This window comes from Pezoporus occidentalis, unplaced genomic scaffold, assembly GCF_034315485.1.
Source record: "Pezoporus occidentalis ecotype Australia unplaced genomic scaffold, CSIRO_AGI_Poc_V1 ctg199, whole genome shotgun sequence".
Lineage (NCBI taxonomy): Eukaryota > Metazoa > Chordata > Aves > Psittaciformes > Psittacidae > Pezoporus > Pezoporus occidentalis.
The window spans coordinates 246,017-264,075 of record NW_026913844.1 but is presented as its reverse complement, the minus strand read 5'-3'; the positions used below and the strand labels follow the sequence as shown (position 1 = coordinate 264,075).

The 18,059-nt window shown below is 46.6% G+C and overlaps 1 protein-coding gene across 7 annotated transcripts in view; it reads right to left on the bottom strand.

Annotated features, from left to right (window-relative positions):
• ARHGAP32 (Rho GTPase activating protein 32) overlaps window positions 1-18,059 on the bottom strand; it is a 176,211-nt gene that overhangs the window by 98,838 nt on the left and 59,314 nt on the right. For all 7 annotated transcript variants that reach the window (XM_062617594.1, XM_062617593.1, XM_062617597.1 and 4 more), the window contains one exon: window positions 4,480-4,588. In XM_062617594.1, the coding sequence (XP_062473578.1) occupies window positions 4,480-4,587 (108 nt within the window). In that variant the 5' untranslated portion in view covers window position 4,588. The remainder of the gene's footprint in view (window positions 1-4,479; window positions 4,589-18,059) is intronic.

Genomic DNA, 18,059 nt, shown 5'->3' with positions numbered 1-18,059 from the left:
CAGAAACAATCCCTTCTATAGCATCGCCACTGAAAATTAAATGATTGCTATAAATTAATATTTACTGCCAAAAAGATGGGATCCATTCTGGTTTAATTGAACTCATTTAATGAGAGAGCCCAAATGGAAGCCAGTGTGCTTCCAATTCAGTGATTGTCCCAGTTTTCCGAGATTCTCAGGGACAAGCTTCATGCTGGGAGTTAGCCTGGGAAATAAAACAACTCTCGAACCAAGAGGGAGAGAAAGAACCACGCAGGACAACAGAACGCCTTGCCAAAAGCCTAACAAGGGGAAAAAAACACTTCATTTCTGCAGCAAGAACAAGGAAAACAAGTGATGGGACTTGAAAATGGAATATAGGTTACTGGTGCAATGCCAGACCAGAACTGCACGGAACAGTTTTAAGGGAACGTTTTCCATGGCATTTAGGAAACGCAGAGATTTAGAGCCAGAAGCCAACTGCTGGAGCATCTCAGTGAAGATCTAAAATCCATCTCCACTGAACTGCCTGAACTGGATGAGCACTAAGGTCCCTTGCGTTGGGCTAAGTGCCACAGGAAGAACAAGAAACGACCCCTGCACTAAGGAGAGTGAAATCTCTCTTTAAACCTTTGCAATTCACCCCTTTCCACACGCTTTTATAAATTGCATTTAAAAATAGTTTTCTCCTCACTCATGTCCCAGATTTAGCAGTGATGTATTGAGGTCTCATTAAAACCTTTATTACCTTCTGGAGCCATGGTACCTTCCCTTATCTAGTATCAGTTGCTGCTGTCAGAACTCATCTCACCTGATACAGGAAGAAAGATTACTCCAGGGCCTTCCTAGGATATCATATAACCCCTGTGCCTTTCCAAAACACTTGTAGGTTTGTATTCTTCCACAGAAAACTCCACCAGCAGAAGCCAAAAAGGATGATGGGCACTGAGTGCCACCTGCCTGCCTTCTTGTTCACTTCTGCATTGGCCAAATTCAAGGGTTCATCACGGTTTCCTATTGGCAATGTAGAGGTTCCTCACCACACCTCTGCTGGCAGCCTGGCTATAAACCCCTAACACTTTGGATACCATGGCTGTCACCTCAATGTCCTCAGTCTAGATCCCAAAAGTGAGTGTTCAGAAGGGTGGGAAGTTTACTGAGCTCATACAGAGATGCTGAGATGGTCAATAACAGAAGGTAAATGTACTATTAAAAGTACAAGTATCAATTGAGAGAAAATCCATATCCTGCAATATCACTTGCCTCAAATATGGCTTTTCACTCCTAGAACTCACAAGTCTCCTCCAAAGAAAGTCAATATCATCAACTGCATTTTCCAAACTGGAGCAGAGAGAGAAAAAAACCTGTGTGAAGGTTACCCTGAGGCACAGAGGGACCAGGAGCTTCTAATATCCCCAACCTCCATAAGCACACAACAGGAGTTGGGAGGGGAATCTAAAACACAGGAGTCCTTGAGGACTATGCAGGCAGCTGGTTTCTTATCCAGCTGCTGCGACGTCTGTCAATGTAGTATTGCATCTTGTCCAGCTTGGTTCCCAAAATCCACTTAACTGCTTGGAACAAGCTGTTCTAGTGGAATGTGGGTGAGCTTTAAGGAACTGGATGAGCTCTAAGGTCCCTTCCAACCCAAACTATTCCATGATCCTATGATAAAAGTAGCAGCACACTGCTACTGAAGGACTGAAGCTACTCAGGTGCCCAGAATAAACTGGCAAGCACAGAAACATTAGAAATAGAGCTTCTGCCCTACTTTACATTTACAGTAGAGGAGGACATTCAACCTCCATCCATTTCAAAGACCTTTATTTCTAGTTAAGAAAAAGCTCTGGAAACAAAGCACTTTTATACATTAATAACAAGCACTTCAAAATGGATTGTAGATAAAAGGGAGGAGGGAGAGTGGGGATGACCAGAGTCCATCTAACTGTGACTGCATAAATGGCCCTTTCCTAAAGTACAAAAACATAGAATCCCAGCATGGTTTGGGTTGGAAAGGACCTTAAGATCATCCAGGTCCAACGCCCTGCCATGGGCATGGACCCCTTCCACTAAAGCAGCCTGCTCCAAGCCCCATCCAACCTGGCCTTGAACATTGCTAGGGATGGAGCATTTACAACTTCTCTGGGCACCCTGTGCCATGCATGAAGACAAAGTTCAAGGGACAGATGAATAAGGGTCTGTTGAGTATCCTGAGCTCTCCCTCGTGTTCCTACTCCCCCTATTTGCTCAGACCGTGGAATTCAGCTCAATAACAAAGCCCTGTCCCTAGCTGGCTCTCCAGCTGCCTGCCACTGACCTGTAAATACTGACATTTTGTAGATCCTGCCTTTTGACAGGCCATAAGGCAGGGATTGGGAGAGGCAATGTGATTCTCTCAGCACAGTAAACATGAGGGTTTCCTACCCAGCCACAATGCATTCAGAGGAGCAGGAGGTCAAACCAACGCCATAAGCACGAATCCAAGCCATCAGAAACACAGGCTCGGTGCACGGAGCCCTGCGCTTCCATCATTCCAAATCCCTGGGCAGCAGATCTGAGATGGGAATTTTCTTGTTTCTTGTCCTCTAAATCTCTTTTTTACAGCCACCTGCCCTGTTCAACCTTTACACTGCTGGCACAGAGCTGTTTAAGAAGTGATGTGATAGTGGAGTGAGAGCAACTTTATGCATACGTGTAGGAGCTGAATGCTGAACCATGAGGAGTCCAGGTTGGCTTTACTTTTGGTTTACAAAAAGAGCTGTTTCCAGTGGCATAAAACACAAACCTGGTGTATGACACACTCGTTTCCCCACCTCTTCTAACCACATAATAATGTGAAGAATGTGTCTACTTGTGACATGCAATTTAGACCCCAAACACCTGAACAAGAAGTGAACCATGCAGGAAGTGACAGTGAGAACCTTCATCCTCCAAGGATGTTTTCTTGCATCATTAGCTAAACCAAGGCATCTTTTTTCCCCCTAAAGATCAACACATAAGGAAAAAGAACAGCCTGAGCCATGAGCACAACAGCCTGGATGAGAACAAAGGAAGCACCAAGCCAGAAGAGGTGAACTTTTCCTTCCCTGTAAGGCAATAGTGGAACAGAACAGTAACAAATGAGGTATGCCAGCTGCCTTGTGTTACAGGGGGAGACACTGCATTAGGGCCTCCCAATCCTGAGACACACCATGAGGTTACAGCCAGCATGGAGCGGTGTCACGCCGTGACTGACACCAGCATGGCTCCAGGGGGGTAAGAAGCACCATGCATTGAGGCTGGGGAACGCTGATGAGAACAGACAGTGCTCTCAGACACCCAGCACCAGTGTGAGCTGCTGGCCAAGGAGAAGGAGGAGGAGAAAATAGCTGCAGAGGAGAAAAAACACAGTGCCAGCTGCAGAAAGCCAACATTAACGTTGGCTGGTGAGGGGTTGAGTGGAGGGACCAGCACAGAAAACAGCCACAGACAAAACCACTGGCGACTCCTATGGTTTGGGTTGATTTTTTGTCTTGAACATAAAGTTTGGAAGAAATTGTGATCATTGTATTATATGGGGTTTGATGATGCTTTTCGGAGAGTAAAACAGAGTGCTTACCTTTGCTCCCCTGTTCAAAATCAACATAAACAGGGAGTTTATGACCTGTGCACTTTCTGAGCACTGTATAACCAATAGCTAACCCAAAACCAGGCGGCCAAGCTCTGTCACAGAAGGCAGGATCCTCACCAATTTAGGATGCTAAGGAGGTACCATAAGAACAAGTGAAAACACCAGACAAGTTCCAACCTCCAGACACTCCTGAACTGCCACAAAGCAGGTCAAGCTTCTGTGAGGTCAGGTAACCCCACAAAACCACCTCATCACGTTGCTGGTAATACATAACATCTGACCTTCCAATCTCAGCAGAGGGGGTTGGGAAAGTGGAACTGCAGGTATTTTAATCCCTCATTTAGAAAGAAAACAAAGATATTCTATGATTCTATTCTATGATTCTATATGAAGGTAATACAGTTGTCTGTGGCCCACTGCCATTTGCAGTGCCTTCTGTCAGCACGAGAACAGCACCTCTGAGGCTCTGTTTCTGCTCCCTCTGATGGTACATTAGCTTTCAGGCTGAGGTTTTATTTCTGTAGACTAAAGCAGCCTTTTGCTAAAACCTAATTCTTCCACAATGCTGCATGCTTCAAAGAGCATGTTTGTACATGCTTTGTGCTCATGAGCCTTGCTGAAAAAGAGGTTAGTGCAGACAAAATCCTTGTGACATTATGGACCTTTAATTGGTTACTCGACCTGCTTTGGGGCACGTATTAATAGGGCAGAAGCATTATGCACGTTCCTTCTCTCTCCTTGACAAACTGCCAGAGGAAGGGAAGTATTTTGGTCTTGAAAGTAGTGTGTATTTAGAAATCTGAAACTCAGGGCATGTAAATGAGTGTGTAAGTGGAAGAGCATTCAGCACTGGAAATAACACAGACAGAAAACAGCACACAGCATCTCACCATAGCGCTGAGAGTCTCCTCCCAGTCTGGCCTCTCTCTGGGATGGATGCTCCTCTGAAGCTCTGGCACAAAGTCATCTTCTTCTGCGTGTACAGAGGACTTCATCATTCTGGAAAGGAGGACAGAGAGGTTTATACAGGTGACAAGGTTTAGGTAATCTTACTAGTGCTAGTGCTTGGGTTTGTGGCTTATATGACAACACAAATGCTTTTATAAACCCAGGACTCTCTAAGAGTTTCTCTTCATTTCTCATTATCCAAGCAGGACAAAGTGTCAATCTGGTGGAGAGAAAGCTGCACTCCCTAACCGACCCCAATGGATCATTCTGTTTAATCACTGCACAGTCTGCACGGCTTGAAACACACACAAATGCGGAGCAGTAATTTCCAGGCCATTCAAACCCAATTGCTTCTGCTGCTCAGGCAAGCAACATGAGAAGAAACACACAGTTGAGTCCTTAGTTGTTCATTCGTGTTTTGCCTAAATGGAGAGAGCAGCTCCCATAGATTCATAGAATGGTTTGGGTTGGAAAGGACCTTAAGATCATCCAGTTCCAGCCTCAGAAAAGCACTGCATGACCACAGCTTGATTTAGAAGGCAGAGGTGTGATGCCAGCTCAGATGGGCACCTTTGACATGTATGTGGTCAAAAGAATGCGATTTTTGTGAACCTGAAACCTTCAGAGAGGTGGCTCTTTCATTCCTCCTTCTTTGCATACCAAGAGTGAGAAGATGTGGCCTCTTTCTCCACCACATGAGGAGTTTGCCACTTATTTTCACTGATCTTACAAGGACAAACCGGGTTGTGTAACTCCAAAACAAGAGAGAAACTGAAACAAAAAGGGGGGAAAAAAGTCCATAGTTCTTTAAATCAACCTCATGATATTGAATGAGGCCCAGTGAGGCTTTTCTCAGCATTTCAGAGTGTTGGGGCTTGGTTTACTGCAGCTGTAGACAAGGATTCTGCCCAAACCATCCCTCAGCAGCTCAGTCTAATGCTGTGGGACAGCATTCAGTCTAATTCCAGTGGGTGCTGGAACAAAAGGATGGGTAACATGGGCAAGACCCAGCTTCCAACCCCATGCTTAAAACAAGCAGCTTACCACAATGAACACTTTCTCATTATATGAAAGAACATGAGACTGAATTTACACCTTTATCAGCACTCTGGATTACAAACTCATTTACTACACAACTCCTCAGGCTTAGGGCAATTCCTCCTGGATTCCTTAGCAGAGATGTGGTTTCCTTTCAAGAAGTAAGCCTTCTGAATGGTTGTATCACACACAGTCTATCCTCAGCCTTGTTACAGGGACCACTGCTCAGCTCCTCCCGGATGATGCTTCAGGCCCTGTGGCGGTCTGAGCACAGAGAATAACGTGTCCTGTGGTTCTTGGGTCTGCCCTCACAGTGGACAAACACAGATGTCAGCAGACCTTTTTAATAGACTCCCATCTATTTGCTCTCATTTAATCTCATTATGTCCATAGAGCTCCATGAGAAACTCCAACTCTTTGTGTGTCCAATTGCATATTGCAACCAAATCTTAGGGCATTTCCCAGACTGATTTAGCACAATATTCTACTACTGATAAAAATGAAACCCTTAGTCACAGGACCATAAGAAAGGTGGAATCCTAAAGATTTTCTAACACAATTAAAACCACTTGATAACCACCTCTGAACCCTTACTTATCTTTAATTGTAACTGCATCATTCCATGCCATCTGAGACAAGAGACGGAGGAAGGCTCAAGATGCTACAGGTTGTATTAGTCCCTTATACACTAAGTCCAGTGGCTTTTTCCTCCCTATCCATGATGGGGATGATGGAAAATGAACGTTGTGGATTGGCAGTAGTGACATATGGGTCTGAGTAGGGTCAGAAAGGTGGAAGCTGCTCAAGATGCTCCTGTTTTTCACACTGCTCCAACAGCCTTTACTTCAACTCTGCGCTCTCGAAGATGACACAGACAAGGAAACCAAACCTCAGGGTCTGGCATCCATCAGCAACAACACTTCTAAGCATTATTTCTCCATCCATCCCTCATCTTGCTGCTGCCATGGATTCTTTTCCATGAGAGGGGAGAAGATCCAGGGTCCCACTGGCACTTACAAACACTGACACCCATATTCTATACACATTAAAGACTGTTGCAGGGAGCAGGTATTTGGCTGTTCCATGGGAGTTGTAAATGACTGAAAATCCACTGGGAAATTTAACAGGAGCCATAGGAATAGAACCCCGATTTTATTTAAAATGCCACTTTTTCAAGTGCTGAGCAGCTCTAAATGCCCTTCAAATGCAGGCTGACACCATTACATTAATAAAGGCTCGGACTGCATAGAGGCCATTAAGCAATCCCTGTTCAGCTGAATGAATCCTTCTTCATTGTGAATTGAGAAGCAAATGTACTGGAACAAATGTTTGCAGGACATTTCACACAAGGCCCAGCCCACATTCACACCCATTCTTTAAAGTTCTCTGGCAGGTCAAGCTGATGAATTTCAAGTCGGGGATGTACATTTGTCCATGAGCAAACTGTATCAAGAAACAGCTTTTCCACGTGCTCAATCTGCTGGTCCCAGAAGTGGGTTTGTGGGAAGAGCTCCTTAAATCAAACAGGGAGGAGAATCATGGAATCCCAGAGTGGTTTGGGTTGGAAGGGACCTTAAAGCTCATCCAGTTCCATCCCCTGCCACGGGCAGGGACACCTTCCACTAGAGCAGCTTGCTCCAAGCCCCTGTGTCCAACCTGGCCAGGGATGGGGCAGCCACAGCTTCTCTGGCCACCCTGTGCCAGCGCCTCAGCACCTCACAGGGAAGAGCTTCCCTATCTCCAACCTGAACTTCCCCTGTTTCAGTTTGAACCCATCACCCCTTGTCCTATCACTACAGTCCCTGATGCAGAGCCCCTCTCCAGCATCCTTGTAGAAGAAAGGACAGAAGCTCTTAAATCATTGTGGGATCCCCACAAGAACCCTTGTTCCCCTGCTTGAGGCACTTTGGCACATCCTGTGCCCCACAACAGACCCCAAAATACAACTATCATGGGCTCTGCTGTCACCTCCATGCTGGTGATACACGGATGAACTGCCCTCCTTCGGAAGGACACGAGGCTGCTGACAAATGCCTTGCAGAGGTGGCTTAAAAGCCCTGTGCTGGTAGAAGCAGGAAGCATTTTGAATGCCAGGCTCCTCATAGCAGAGGGGGAACTGTCTGCTTGACAGAGCCTCGCTGGGGCCTGGCTATATGAGCTTTAAATGAAATGCCAAGCCTGATCTTGAGGTTGTGCTCCCCCATGGGGACATGAGGCATTTCAGCTTTCCTTGCTGCTTCTCCCACGAATGGCTCTTGTTTCTGACCTCAATATGAGAGGTGGGAGCTGATTTATTAGTGTATTTATTACCTAACATGGTGATGCACCAATGTAAAAGCTTTGCCCTCCAGAACCAACGATACAAGAGGATTCAGAGCGCCACAGAAAGGGATGGTTTCTGCGCTATAAATGTTACCCCAAAAAGCCACACTGCGCTGACACAAACTTATCCTGAAAGCCAAGGAGCTCCAAAACACCAGCTGATGAAAACTGGTATTTATGCACTCAAGTAATTTGCACAAAAGGCCAAAATATCACACTAAAAAGAACTATGGCTTGAGCTTTGCACTGCTTGCAAATATCATGTGCAGGGACCTCTACATCTACTTGGCTCATCTCCCTTGCTCCTAGCAACCACGTTTGCCTTCAATAAGCACTCTTCAGTTTGCCAGACAGTGCTCAAGGACGAGGGGAACAGCAGAGACAGGTTACTTTCGGCTTCAGGATGTCACTATGGGTGAGCCACAGCACGTATCAACACTTCAAGGCCCTTTGGCATAACAGCATCCCTGTCTCTTCCCATGGAATCAAGTAGTCTTGACAGGATTCAATCCCAAAGGTCTCAGTCGCTGCATGGACAGGTAAAAGCCAACAGTGAACGGACAGAGAGGTGCCTTGAAAGCTCAGCTTTAGTGGGGTTAAAAACCACCAAATCAGAATGGTTTCAAGTAAACTGTGTGTCCATGAAATTAAAACTAACGCAGTGGAAAGGAAGAAAAGAGTTGTGGGATATGGGAAGCAGAGATAGCTCAGGAGCCCCAGGAAAAATGAAACAAAAGATGGGAATTGAAGGCTGCCAGTGCTGACCTGAGAGAGGGTTTCATTTCCCATGTTTCAAATCAGCTTTGTCAACACCTTCCTGATTCCATTATGTCCATCTGCACTATATAAAGGTTTCTGTCTCAAGGACCGTACAACGTGAAGACAGAAGAGACCAATAAGGTCAGCTTAAAGCCTCCATCATAAATAAACAAATGGTAAATGGATTGCACTTAATCCTCGACCACAACATGAAGACCTGGCATAACTAAATGGTTTACTGTGATGGATTCAACCAAGCTGAAAGCTGCAATTGCTGCTTCTGATGGAAGCTCAGGGTCGGGCAGCCAAAATTCAATTGTTTGGGAAGCCACTCAACGAGAATAATTAATAGAGTAACAGTATATCACAAGCAGATATACCCATCATCCAGTGCCATGGGCAGGGGACCCCTTCCACTGGAGCAGCTTGCTCCAAGCCCCTGGGTCCAACCTGGCCTTGAGCACTGCCAGGGATGGGGCAGCCACAGCTTCTCTGGGCACCCGGTGCCTCAGCACCCTCCCAGGTGTAAAGTACCATCAAGGTGTCAAAGATGCACCCACTGAAGAGATGCTTTGCACATCCATCAAGGGGTAAGGAGGGAGGCAACAAACAGCAACTAACAGACCCCCCTTCCCTTTGCTCTGCTCTTCTGCCACAGCGGTGACAGCTTCTTTTACTACTTCCTATCTCACCTGATGGTGTCTTACGCCTCAACTCAGTATCACCATCTCCCTAAGTAAAATAGAGGGATATGGACTTCATGCTCTGGAAGGAATGGAACGTGTACCTCCAGAGCTTTGTTGAACTGGGCTGCAACAACTGGCATCCAAGTTTTGCATAACTGGAATTCCTTTAAACTCTTTATGAAAAGAATAAGTCTGTGGGATATTCAGCTTTTACAAGCTCTGAGACATGTTCTTAGCTATTAAAAAGCTTTATAATCACAGAATCCTCATGCATATATTACCGAACAAACCTGCTCTGTTATCTGGCAACACATAAAAGAACAGTTTCAGTAGGTGCTTGGCATTTTCCTGCAGAAGAACACAGCGGCAGTCACTAAAACAGTTCTTCAGGAATAGGTTTTTCTTATCACTTTAAGAAAAGGAATTAGGAAATCACTGAACAATCAGAATCGCTGAGCCCTGCCTTGGATTTCTTTCATTAGATTCAGGAACAAATATGAAAGTATTAAAGGTATTTTCCTCCAGGGAGAAAGGGCACTAACCTCTCATTTACAATTAATAAACTACTAAAAGCAGCTCTAAACTTACAACACGGAAGAGAGATGGGAAAGGACTGTGTGCTCCTGCCTTCCTGCTGCACTGGGCAGCAATGCTCCTTTGCCACCTCCTTTGACTTGTTAAGATCACACCTTCTCCCAAACCAGCCTCATTCCTTCCCCTCTGCCCAGCAAAAGCAGTTCTGGAGTCTTCAACTCTTCCAGTAACCCATAGCAGTAATGAACCCCATCTGCTTACAGCTCACCCAAACACAGCAGAGATCAAAGTATACCCCAAACTGTAAAGAATGACCCCAACCTACATCCAAGGACATTTATCTGATCTCTCGGCTGCAGCTGAGTGCCAGGGCAAAGCCAAATGTGATCTTTCCTCATAGAAGCACATACTGGGAAACTGATGCTTTCAGCGATGCTCAAGGGCAATCAACTCATCAGTTACAATGAGCCTCGCATGCTGTTAAATGACAACTGCTCCTAACATGAAACGGCACTGAGACCACAGGGACATCTTCCACTAGTCCAGGCTGTTCCAAGCTCTGTCCAACCTGCCCTTGAGCACTAAACAGAGAATAGAATAGCTACAGTTGTTCTGACTTTAAATCTAGGCTGAAAGGTGCGGTGCCCTCTTGCATCTTATTCACAACAGCGCTTTTCCTACCTGTGCTACTATCACTCCATTTGGATGGCACCAACAGCAAACAAGAGGCTGCTCCATCCTTTCATGTCTAGAAACCACTACTTACATGTTTCACTCTTATTATTCCCACTGGACTGTTCTTGACCAGCTAAACAGAGGTCTACAGCTACAGTAAGTCATCAGGGTCAGATTTAACACATGGGGGTCACAGAGGCATGACATGAGCAAAGCCATACCGTGATTATTTCCCGACAGCAGAGATGTGTCTCATGAGCAAACGGGTCATCTTGAGGCTCACACAGAGCTGGAACAGCAAAGTGCTGACCAGGACAAACCTCCCAGGCCACCCATCCTGATGGATGAGATGAGGAAAGGGAAGAGCCAGCAGCACAGGAAGACGTAGGGGTGACACGTGAAGCAGCACCTGAGAGCTGGACGTGGACCAGAAGATGAAGGTGCTGTACGGGTCGAATTGTCTCGCAGTGCTTCAGAGCACAATTCCATTCTTCCCTTGTGCACAGCACTGCAAACAGAGCCCAAACCACCTTCACTTGGCCCTTTCAGAGTAATTCCTTAAGTATCTTTTCCAGTGAATAAGCCTCAACATAGAGGAAAGAAGCCACTGCTCTCCCTTGTCTTGAGGTCTCAAGGATGCAGCTGCATCCACTACTGTCCCCAGTCATTTTTACCTCCCTCTCCCAGACTTTAGGGACAGAAGTGTACCATGTCTGCTGGCAATGGAAACCCTGCTGCCAAAGGGATGACTAGAGAAAGAACAATTAGCCAAGCCAATTTAGATTGCTTTTTCTGCTTGGAGCAGAGGCTGAGAGGTGGAACATCCTAAAACAAACCCGTTAACTCTAAAGGCTACTCAAAGGAGCACAACACTGAAATACCATGTGAAACCTGGGATTATAAGGATTTCTGACAACAAGCACTATTGCCTAGGGCCCAGTGACCCCAATTATGCTGCACTTGGGTATGTCAGGAGACTATAAGACATCAAGGTAAGGACTATCTGCATCAAAGCAGACAAGAGGTGAGCAAAGAGAATACCTCCATCCATTTCCCAAAGTAACTGACAGCTTGTCCTGTATTTCAGAGGAAGACTGGGCCTGAAGCAGGAAATCACTTGGGTTTCACAGTTCCTAACCACACACAGCTTCTATCCAAAGGCAGGTGAGCACCAAACTCCTTTATCAGGGCCCGGAGGGAAAACAATGAGACTCAGGGAAAAGAACTCAGAGGGAAAGCCATAAACTACGTACAGAAAGGCTGCCTAGGCCCACTAAACCCAGGAGGACTGGGCTGCAGAGATCAGCATCATTCAAGTGCTTGTGCAGCACAGCTTCAAGACAGCACTTTCATCCAGCAAGGAGGTTTCTGTAACAGTAAGAAGCAATGCAAAGGGCTCTGCTGGTGCCAAAAGGGCAGCTCCCCACTTCTCCCCATGGCAGCAGAGGTGCTGGCCCCTCTCCACAGACACTGGAGGATAAAGAAATACATCCCCAAAAGGACTGGCTTTCACTGGATCAGCAGCAAAGCCCCCACCACAGCAGCTCCTCTTGGCCTAATGGAGATGGCAGGGCTGGAAATGCCTCTTTCCGACACAACACAGAATCAGGGAATCCCAGATGGGTTTGGGCTGGAAGGGGCCTTAAAGCTCATGCAGTTCCAACCCCTGCCATGGACAGGGACACCTTCCACTGGAGCAGCTTGCTCCAAGCCCCTGTGTCCAACCTGGCCTTGAACACTGCCAGGGATGGGGCATTTACTGCTGTAGTTCACCTGCTCTAGAAGGTTGGTCCACAAGAGGGGATGAGCAACATCTTCACTCTCCTCAGAGCCCTTTTGACTTTGGCCACCTCCTGCCCTACGGAGCCTCCTGTGGGCTTTTGCAGATCCCATCCTCATGTGTACGTGTGTCCCTTCATACTGAGTGAAGAGGATTTGGATATTTATCTTAGCTTTGCCAGGGCTAGAAGCTGAGGAGCGGAGGTTGCTGCAATGCTTCATCATGCAATGTCACTCAAATCATTTGGGAATGCCAGAGCTCAGGAAAAGGAATAGTTGTGTTGGTTCTTGTGATTTCTGATTATATGGGGGGGGGAAGCATCTGAAACACAAACACTTGAAGAGGAAGAAAAAAGGTGAAGGTTCTGTTTCCGATTTGAAAAGCAAATTAAGAGCACTAACATCTGAACATCACAACCTGCAGCTACGAACCAACCTGCAGCTGAGAACAGCATTTTTACCACTGCTGAAACATCAGTCAGGAATTATGCCCCTTTTAAAACACACTTATTAATGAGGTTTAGGTAACCTCTTCAGTTTTACATCAGCCAGGCCAAGAGAGTGCTTGAAACAGCAACCCACTTCGAAAGGCAGAAGGAAAGGGGGGACAAAAAGAGGGGAGAAAAGCGAAACACATATTCATAGATGAGTCAGGATTGGCAAGATACTCAACAAACAACAAAACAAAGACCCCTCTCATGCATTATAGAGGATGAAAGAGATGAAAGGTGTTTAACTGCAGGAGCCAACAGTGGGATGCTGCATGAGAAAGCAAAAGCAAAGGAAGTTTTTTGCCCCTCGGTTATAAGGTAACACGTCTGCATTCCTTGGCTGCCTTGGTGTAAGGAAAATGAGTAATTCCCACATGTTAACGTTACCCCAGGAATAACAGCCTACTGATCTGCTCCCCAGGACAAATCCTGCCAATCCCCACTCACCCTGATCACAGAGAGGTACCGTGGCACCATCGGAGAGCAGTTCTGCTGTGCTGGAAGCCAGTGCAGTTGTATTGCACGTAAGAGGGAAGCAGAAAGGGCCGTGGCAAACCCATTCGAGACTCCAGGAAGCGAGCACAGAAATGACTGTTGAGTTGGGCAATGACTCAGCACGAAGAAAAAAATACAGAAGAAAACTATAGCTGCGGATAGGACAGGCTTTTCCATAAGGAATGACAGCTACCAGAGGGAAAATAAGTGAAACAAAGAGAAACGAGAAGAGTTCCCAGCCTGGAATTGTGCCTGGTCCCGCAAGCTCCGCGCACAAAGTTGTTTCTCCTGATCAGCCATTCTCTATTCCCCTTTTGCAGCACACCTGAGTAAGCAGAAGAGCAGGAAACCGAGCTCCTTTAACCCCTGCTTCACCACTGCTGCTGCCTGGGCAGGTTGGGAACCTGCTTCTCAATGTGATAGGAAGCTAAAGCCAGGCCCCTAGCACAGGGAAGGCAGAAAATGAACCCAGCCCTAGCCCAGGAAGCAAAGCAGGAGCGTTGCCCCCATCTCCTGGCCTGTAACACCAACAAGAGCGGCGAGGACACGAAGGTGATGTGGTATTTGTGCACCTCCTCTGCTGTTCTCACCTTCCTGAAGCTCCTGTTTTACCTGCATAACTCTACAGGACACCTCTCCCGTTGCTGTTGAGGCTCAGGAGCCCTCCCTGAAACGGGAAGGTGCAATGTAATCTGTTAAACACAGCTAACACAGTCCGAGCAGATGGAGAAGGAAAGCTGTGCAGCTTTCAGGGCTCACTTTGAACACATTCCCTCCGTTACAAACCTTCCTGCAGCAGCTTTTCAAGAACATTTAATCCTCTAAATTGCCACTGACACATCAGTTACCCTTCAGCCTGGCACCAGCTGCAGGGGAAGCAGCAAGGGTGCAGGTAGCTGCTGCTTGAGCCACGCGGTGAAGTGCTGTGACATTGAAGCAGATGCTGATGTGCTTTCCAAGGGGTAGAAAAGAGGGGTATCAGGTAACTGAAACTCCTTCCCATCACTCATGAGAAATACCGTGTCTTATCACTTCCTCCTCCTCTGCCTTTAAAATCACTCCTGGCCTGCTTCCACCAGTATCGATGCTACGTGTTACCTCTGCAACCATTCTCCTTATGCAGAATAGAAGCTGAGAGGATGCCAACACCTTCTCTGGGCCATGGAATGTATCCGTGTAACTGGGCTGGCTAAAGCAGGGAACTATAAAGTCAGAAGGAAGGGGGAGGAAAGGCCACAAAATCTGGCCAGAGCAGCTGAAGAGATAACAGTGCTTAAAATGACCTTCTAAATGCTCTCCTTTGTGGCCATACCACCTAACACAAGGCACTGCCCATTCCCACCACTGAGAAATGAAACCCTGCAAGGAGCTGGGGCTTTATACCTAGCTTGGAACAACCTTGTCTAAGTGGAAGGGGTCCCTGCAACTGCTTTAAGGAGCTAAATGAGCTTTAAAGTCCCTTCCAACCCAAACCACTCCATGACTCCATGTGTTAGTGGGGCTGGATGGATGCAATCCAAGGAGAAGCCAACAGACAAGGGCAATCCTGCTGGAAATTTCACACAGCCACTAAAGCCACCACCAATCCTGTTTCAAAACCAATGGGAATAAGATAAGATTTTGCCCTGAAGTCATCTTTATACTTTATATATACAGCTCTCTGTATATGTATTTATACACAGCCCTTCAAATTCAGCCAGGACGTTCCCATAAAATAGCTGTTTTTGTTACCCTTGCCTAAAACTGGTGTAAATAATGCACAAGAAGACTCAGCCCTGGAGTAAAACCCCAGAGTCCTGCCTGCCCTCCTTCCTTCCTAACAGCCTTCTCTCCATAAAACATGAGCATGGACAACACACTTTAACTCCACGCTGGTTGCACACTAACACGGAACAATGATGCACGTAGGGGAGAAGTTACTGTGAAGAGAGACCTGGCAGCATTCTAACTCACGGGTACCACAGCATGCTAATAGAGGTTTCTTTTTACTGCATCTAAGGGAATATTTCATTCCACTGCCTACTGCATCACATCAGAAGCTGGAGTATTTCACTGCAACCTTTAACTGCCCTCACTCAGGCTGTCAGTAATAAAATGCCCTCTTGGGAAAATCAATAGATAGACAAAGAAAGCCTTAATGAGTGGTAAAGTACCTACCAGGGCAAGCACACCACTGACGGCATTAAAAAGGGATGCACATGCAATACGCTGACCTACAAGGAGAGGTGATGGGGAGATTTACTGACAGAACAAAGAAGAAAGCTTGGTTCCACTTCTGCAAGGAGTTGTCTCAAGCACCCAACGGGTAGTGTGGCAAATGGAAGTGTTTCTATTACATTGGCTCTTGTGCACAAAGGCAGGGTAAGGAAGTGACCAGGCTATTGGCCTTCCCAAAGGAAAGAGATACTGGTGGTATCAGTGCACGTTCATTTCAAGCTTACACACACACCCCTTAGAAATCCTGATGATTTTAGGACAGACACCTGCAAAAGAGACCTTTTAGTGCCTAAGGAATAACTCAGCAAAACCAGAAAGCTGTGAGAGAATAGGTTAAGAAGTAAAAAAGGTAAGAACATAGTAAATTAGAGAGTAGAATTGTAAGATATAACACAACTTCCAGGGACCAGAGCAGCCTGGCGGCACTTCCAAATGATTCCTGTTGAGGTCTGGCCTTACAGAACAGCCAAAGGATATGTCCTGGAAAGCTACTCATCCATTCCTCACTCCTCACATCCCCTCCTCACCACCGTAACGCTTGGAAAAGAGAGTTCATCTTGTCATCAGGGCAGGGAAAACCCCAGAGCACCAAAACCCAGACTCACCAGCACTACATCTCCTTACCAAAAAGGAAAACGCATAGAGGAAGAGGGGAAAAGAACATTACCTTCTGGTGCTTTATGAGCCAAAATGTATCCAAAATCTTCCTCTATAGAGGTACATCTTGGTTCAAAAAGAGGCCAGGTCCTAATTAAAAAGCCCACTGGGCATCAGCTGCTATTCAGCAACAGTTTTGCATCTCACTGGGTATCTGTTACCGTATCTTATGTCCATGGACTGTTAGCTGTAATCAGATAGGAGGTCTCATTTGCCAGGGGAGATCAACACCTTGTCCTCCCCTTGCTGCTGAGGAGCTGGAGCACAGACTCTGAAGAGAAAGCATTCAGGGTACTTCAATGTGATACACACAAGTAACTGAAAATACACATACGTGTGGCTGTCGCTTCCCTGGAGGAGACAAAGATCAGCTCCATGGGGCAAAGAGCATGAGGGTAGGGCCTTTTCCAGTACCTGCAACTCCACCTTTACCCAGTGCTAGTGTGTATTTATAAAGCCCTGCAGGGAGCAGGAGATGCTGCCGCAGTAGAACACAATTCTATATGAAGCTGGATCCAGATGCCCTTCAGAAAGAAGACAGAATGTGTTAACATTTCTACATGCCCATGAAGGAAAAAGAACCCTTTCTTGCTGTTTTTCAAGGAGCTGAGGAGCAATGGGGAGGTATTTTCATTGCCAGACCAACCACTAAGACCTCCATGAGCACAGATGTCGCTGGGACTGCCCATGACCTTCGCAATACACCGTGCAAGGCTCACTGTTAGAATTCCTTGTCATTCCACTGCAAGACTCCCAGCATTTCGTATTCGCAAAGCTCCAGTCACGGAGCCAACGAGTGCAGAAACGCTCTCAGCTTTCCCTACAGTGATGAGCCCATGGTGCAGAGGGAAGCACCTGTCTTGCATTTAAAAGCTCAAACTGGATTCAAATGAAAACCCCATAAATAATGAAAGTGCACCTGAAAAGGCACTTCTGAAAAGCAATCTGGAGGGGTTTCAGTGACTTGACTTGACTGCTGGGTTTGAAACGCTGGAGGGGTCAAGAGAGAGATGAAATGCCACTGTAGTAGCTCAGCATTTCATTCCAATGAGCCTGTCAGTCTCTGAGTGACTGTGCAGACTCGGGCAAGGGATTCCCATAAGAAAACAATGAACAGCAAACCCCACAATCTCTGGTATAAGACAGCACTAGGAAAAAGTATTCTCATCTAATGGAAGAGATGAATGCCTGGAAGAAGCTGTAGTCCAGAATTAAATGGAGAAATCCTTTTGTGAACCCTGTTAGAATCACAGGAACAGTTTAGGTTGGAAGGGACCCTCAAAGCTCATCTTGTCCAACCCCCAGCAATGAGCAGGGACATCTAAAACTAGACCAGGCTGCCCAGAACTGCATCCATAGACTTGAATGTCTCCAGGGATGGCATAACCACCACCTCTCTGGTGCTTACCACCCTCATTGTACAGAAGCTCTTCCTCACGTCCAGGAGGAAGAAATGTGACTGTGACCCCTTCTAAATGAAGCGTGCTGCTCACTCTGCTCCAGCACAGGGCTGTGAGTCAGCACTGGACCTTTCCTCTCACACAGAGAAGTGCGTCAGCCACCTCTGAGCCCGTCACAGCCTCACGCACAGGCAGGAGAAACGTCACCGCGCCAGGCAGGGCAAAGTCAACCCCCGAGAAAGGGATCCACCCTACTGCCACTGACAAACTTACTTTCTATTCCCTGAAGAGAGAAGAGGAAAGAAAAGCTGCAATGTACGCAAGTGCGTTATTACCTTCTTCACTCTACCGAAGCACAGTACGTGTATACTACCGAGTATGCACATAATTGGAATACCATTAGTGTCTCCCACTTGCTCCTAACAGCTGTGTGACAGATCTCAACACCTCACCCCCTTCCTTCAGCTCA